At 36.6% G+C, this 6,000-nt stretch overlaps 1 protein-coding gene across 4 annotated transcripts in view; it reads right to left on the reverse strand.

Moving 5' to 3' along the window:
* FSIP1 (fibrous sheath interacting protein 1) overlaps window positions 1-5,205 on the reverse strand; it is a 54,238-nt gene extending 49,033 nt beyond the window's left edge. For 2 of the 4 annotated variants that reach the window (XM_081935011.1, XM_081935008.1), the window contains exons 1-4: window positions 4,828-4,983; window positions 3,275-3,406; window positions 2,856-3,015; window positions 1,691-1,786 (exon numbers count right to left, since the gene is read on the reverse strand). In XM_081935011.1, the coding sequence (XP_081791137.1) occupies window positions 1,691-1,786; window positions 2,856-3,015; window positions 3,275-3,406; window positions 4,828-4,941 (502 nt within the window). In that variant the 5' untranslated portion in view covers window positions 4,942-4,983. Of the gene's footprint in view, window positions 1-1,690; window positions 1,787-2,855; window positions 3,016-3,274; window positions 3,407-4,827; window positions 4,984-5,077 lie in introns of those variants that run through there. The other 2 variants (XM_081935010.1, XM_081935009.1) reach the window with 2 other exon arrangements.
* Between the last annotated feature and the right edge of the window lie 795 nt (window positions 5,206-6,000).

The raw sequence follows: 6,000 nt of genomic DNA on the forward strand, positions 1-6,000 counted from the left end.
TTCCATCAAAAATATTCTTAATAACATTTCAAGTTGATCTTCTAAAATGTCATCAAATGAAGAATATTATTTAAAAATCCACTAGGAATACAACACCAATGCTACAATATTTTAAAGAAAAGATTGCTCTTCATTAATGAAGCTGAAAATTGTTTCAAAACTATTATTGCTAATACAAATATTTATGAAATAAATGGATGTCCATCCGTAATCAGACAAGTGATGCAGTGGCAATGCAGGCCAAGTGTCTGGAGGTTGTAAGGATCTGGATAGGGAGACCCAACCCTGGCAAGACTGACTATGGGTTTTTGTCCCCCCAGGACCAAATGATTCTCTATCTTTGACTCTGGACAGGGTGGCATTTCCCTGTGAATTGATGTGTAATTTGGGGGTCCTCATGCTCCAGCTTGAGAAGCAGGTGGCAGCTAAGGCCAGGAGCCTTTGCACAGATTTGTCTAGTCATTCTAGTGAACCAATCACACCTTTTTTTGGCCTGGAAGTCCTTGTTCAGTCAACCATGCATTGATCATCTCTAAGTTGATTATATGCAAAGGAAGATGGAAGAAATTCTAGCAAATATTTATGCTGTAATACATTCTACATGGAGCTGTTCATCAAGACCACCCAGAAAATTCAACTGATCCAGAACGAGACCTCACACACAGTAATAGGGATGCCTAGGTCTGCGAGCTACATAGGCTTTCCATTTCTTCCTGGTTGCAACTCCAGGTACTACTCATCACTTTTAAAGTCCTACACTATATTGCCAAAAGTATTCGCTCACCCATCCACATAATCAGACTCAGTTGTGAGCGAATACTTTTGGCAATATAGTGTATATGGCACAGGGTCAGGCCACTTGGAAAACCACAATTCCTTAAGGCCATGTCAGATAGGGTGGGCATGCTCCTGATTCCTTCCCCCAAATATTGTTATCTAATGGGAAGCATGCCTTTCCATGGTGGTCTCTGCCCCATGAAACATCTTGCCCCCTGAAATTCAGCAGATTCCCACCCTTTTAGCCTTCTGTAAAATCTTAAAGACCTGGTTTTCCCCTAAGTGTTGGGAGATTAGACAGTACTATATTTGCTTGGATTGGTGACAGATTTTTGTTCTTATTGTTTTTTAATGTTTGGTCTTTTAATTTTTAAAATTTAATGTTAAGTAGTGTATTGGACCTATTTTTAAAGGATTGTATTGGGAGCCGCCCAGAGTTGTCTGAAGGATAGGTGGCTATATAAAAGTTATACGTAAATAAACAAATTAATAAATAAATACTAGAATTTTCCCCATCCTCCCCAGTTTTATATGTGCATAATCATTCAAATTACCATTCTGATACAGATAGAAAGCTCAGAAACAGAGAACTGTATTGCAGTCATTAAAAAGTAGAAGGGAATTGGTATTCAAGTTTCCAAACCAAATTAACAATATCAGGACAGGCAGGAAAATAGAAACCTCTGAAGTGCCATAGGACCTCAAGCTTTCATCAAAATGACAAAAACAGCATCATAGCATCACAATGCAATCTCCATTCCTTTTGTACAAGTGTGCACCATCATGAGACACATTAAACAACTGCAACTGTACTTTCATAATTTGCACTTCCTTCTCATTACAATTTTTAATGCCTGTAAACTAAGCTGGCTTTCTAACCCTAATTATAAGAGAGAGTACAAAAGATAAATACCTTTTCGTGGTTCAACTGGCTTATTCTGAGAAGCACTGCTGCAAGAGAGTTTTTCAGCAAAGTCATCTTCAGAATCTACTGAACTTGAAGAATGTTCTAAAAAGAGAGAAACAGTACATAGAAGTGCTATTTAAAAGTGTTATTAAAGAATCAAACCAACTGTAAAAGAGCATTACTCCAAGGTGGCTGCAATCTGGAACAAACTATTTAGTCTTATGTTTAGTGCACTGATCCTAATCTTGTGAAATATTTATATATTTTCTTTAATGGGTTTAACATTTATATTTCTATATTAATTGTTCCTTATTTTTCCACATTGTCCTAAAGTTTAATAAAGATCCAAGGACAATTGGATCACTCTTCTTTGCTGGCAAAACTTAACAGGCAAACAGAAGTTCAGCAACTGAAATTATCTTAGCATGTAATTGCTATAGTAAGAAAAACTATACAACTGTTCAATGCCACAGCCAAAGCCTAGACATAAGCATTAATTTAGCCAGTTAAATTTACTTTTATTCTTTTGTATAGTCATCTAATTCACCTGAATCTCATTTTTATTAAAGTTCATAATTACAGTAGTAAAAAGCAACATAAACTAGAATTTCCAATTCTTTAAATTCCTACACTTAGAGTTATTTTTTGTTTGCTCCAGAAGAGAAGTAAACTCACTAGATGGCTTTTCGAACATGTCATTTGAAGATCTCTAACAGCCTTAGAATAGTAAATATCGTAAGCAATTTCCAAAAATAATTAGAAAGTAAAGTTTACAAACTCCGTATCCTTTGAAAGTCTCCACTACAGCTGTGAGCATGATGGCTAATTTTTTCATCTCTCAGCTCTTAGACCTGCAGAAAACTGCTATCTTGCAGTGTCCGTATAAGGAACAACCATCCACAGCACCTGGTAGTCATCCCCCATCCCTCACTATTTGGAAAAGTTCTGAGGAACTTTATATAATCTGGTTCTTTGGTCTTTGCCATGGTAATTGTCTCCATCTTTGTTGGAGACAGGTTTCATTTGCATTCTTTCCATTGGAAGTTCCTTTTGAACCCAATAAAAAAGATATTTATATTGTTATAACATTGTTGCAGGTCTTATTATACATTATTATTTACTCTAAGTAAACATGAATAAGGTTACACTGATCTTGTAGTACTTGCCATACCTGCCACCTGATTTGTATGCTGTCCCACCAGTTCAAAATCACAAGTTTTTTCTTCAGATATTTGTTCTGAGAAACTCATTTGTTGAGTTTCATATTCCTCCCCATTTTTATCATAATTTTCTTTTGAGTTCTCCCCTATATGATCATTGCAAACATCAGCCTAGAAATGATATGAAATGGAAAGTTTTAAAAAGCATATCAAGCTTTTTATCCAAAGCTCCTGATTTATTATCATAACCTAATATCCTTGAGTAAAATCCACAAATTTGACTTTTTATACTTTTTTTAGAAAAAAAATTAAATAAAGCATGCAATTATTCAATTACCTAGTGGCCTGTGGTAAACATCTGAAATTCTATGCAAAACTTTGAAAGGCCTATAGAGAGTAGAACAAGTAACAGGGCAGAAAGAGAAACTACCTTAGACTGGTCTGGTTCTGGCGTTAAAATCTCTAGAGATGAACTTAACATTTTGCTTCCATGATTATTTCTTGAGTTAGATGCTGGTCTTGAAATTCCATCCAGACTTCCTCTTGTAATATCCATTGTAGCCTTAAATAATTAGAAAAGGAGAACTTAATTATACGGAATCTATTTTTAAAATTCTGCATGCTTCATTTTCAGTAATGAACTTCCATTATCTTCTTAATTTTGCAGTTTATATCAGTGATTCAGTTTAATAGGCCAAAGAAATGAGTGGATATTATTTTATACTCTGCTGCCAAAAGTAATGGACCTGCTATGGTCAGGAGACTGCAAGACCTGATCCTTAACTGGATGGCGCGTGACTAAGAAATGGGAAACAAAAGTCTGGGATTTTCACAGCTTTGAAGTTACATGAAGAATCTTCCTCTTCTCTTTTATTCAGAAAGCAAGAAAAAAGAAATCAAGCAGGCTAGATCAGAATGAATTCTAAATTTCTACATTTTTCTTAATATGAAGGAGAAAACAAAGTATGTCACTAACTTCTTGCATAACAATGGTTTTCCCATATTGTCACTACAAACAGATCCAACGACAGCCCTTGTTAGAAATATAGGGGCAATATCAGTTACATTATGTCTAGATTGAAAAAAATAAGTAATTTCAAGACAGTTAGGGGGATCCTTGAAAGCCAAACATCAATAGTAAAAAATGTTACTTCTGGAAATAGCCTGATTTCACCACGGAAACCATGACATAGTTATATTTGCATATCTACTTCATCTGCAAATATACATATGTGTTTAGGTAACTTTATGTTCTCTATTTGCTGATAGGCACCATATTTGCCATTGCAAAATATAATACTGATTGTTTTACTATCACTGTGTGGATAATTGAGACAGTCATAGGATAATGAATTAATATTTAGAAATTATTATTTTTGTGACTCTTTGGTCCAAAACAATCTTTATAGCATCGTTTTGTATTCAAGCATGAGTATTGATACCAGCAAATTGATACAACAGCCCAGCCATGAAACATCAACCGTCAACCCTCACAAGGTTGTTGTTATGGGGAAAATAGAAAGAGTGAGGCGTATTAGTTATGTTCACCCCCTTGAGCTGTTTATAAGGTAATGAAGGCAGGATAAAAATCTGATAAGTAAACAAACAACTTAAAAGCATTGCAGTCAAGAACCAGTAGATCTGGTTTTAATTGATGTTTTACACACTGTGTAGATGTATTTTATTTATATTATATATTTTACATAATTTTATTACATGCTAACCTGCTACTGACTGTACAATATAGTACATTTTGTCCCAATGTTTAGACTAAATAGAAAAGTGGTCAATTATTAGAGGTTTTCTTTTATCTTCGATTTTCAATGCCAATGTATTACAGAAACTGTCGTCTGCACAACCCTATTAAGAAAAGATCCAGATCATAAAATTCGAGCAAGAGCCCAGAGTAACTATAAATAATATGTCTCAAAATGGGAGGGGGGGAGGATCATTATTTGAGGACCATATGCAGTCTATACTTACTGCTTTGGGAGTAAACCCCACTGAAGGAAAATAAATTAATTCTGGTGCTGCCTGTAAATACAGACATATAGAAAACAAAACAAATGCTATTGTATTGGTCTCCAACATGATCATGAACGCAAAAAGTTCATCATTAACGATCGCTGAAAAAGATAATTTCCCTCCACCAGACAAAAAAAAAAAGGGGGGGGGGATCGGCTACATACAAGACGCAGTCTACCTATACCCCGAAACAATATTAGAGATGCACCTCCAGAGGCAGACAAAACAAGCAACAGTCTCCATCAAGAAACAGCAACTAGTCACCCAGCTTCTGTGTTGCTATGGCAACCCACGAAATCGAGCGGAAACAGGAAGTAGGGCAGCCACTAAGGGCGGAAGTTAAAACGCTGGCTTTTTGACGCTTTGCAGGTGACGCTCAGCAGTTTAGTCGTCGGCGTCGCTAGGCGGAAAAAAGCAAAAGCTCGTTGGCAGAAGTGAACTGGAGCATTGATATAGATCAGAAGTCTCCAAACATGGCTCCTTTAAGACTTGAATTCTGGGAGTTGTAGCCCACAAGTCTTAATGCTGCCAAGTTTGGAGACTCCTGACAGAGATGTTCGGGGATTGATAGCTTTTTTTTTTTGCTACACCATCTAAAGCATTGTTTCTCAACCTTGGCAACTTTAAGTCCTGTGGACTTCAACTCCCAGAATTCCCCAGCCAGCTATGCTATGCTGGGGGATTCTGGGAGTTGAAGTCCACAGGACTTAAAGTCGCCAAGGTTGAGAAACACTGATCTAAAGAGTCTCCATCTCTTCCAATTGGACTGCAAACCTCTGGAGAGCGCAGTGAATTCAGTGCAGTGGGGATCCGGATTTTTGCACTCTGAATCTAGTGTCCGTATATAACTTAGGCTCCTTTCTTACGGAGCCCCTGGTGATTTTATGGAAACATCCATGTAATTTTCTTTGCAGCAATATCTTTGCCTTCCATTGTATTGCCATTGTCCAGTCTTATTCTCTAAGGGAGTTTTTCCTCAACCTCAGCAACTCGTGGACTCTTTAACTTTCAGAATTCTTCAGCCAGAATGCTTGCAATTTAGGGAGGTGTGGGATATGGGGGTTTTAAGTGGACTTTTTAAAAACAGTATTTCTTTGCGGTGTGTGCGTGAATGAAAAACGAAGATAAAAG

The sequence above is a fragment of the Natrix helvetica genome (genome assembly GCF_964273705.1).
Source record: "Natrix helvetica genome assembly, chromosome: 1".
Classification (NCBI taxonomy): domain Eukaryota; kingdom Metazoa; phylum Chordata; class Lepidosauria; order Squamata; family Natricidae; genus Natrix; species Natrix helvetica.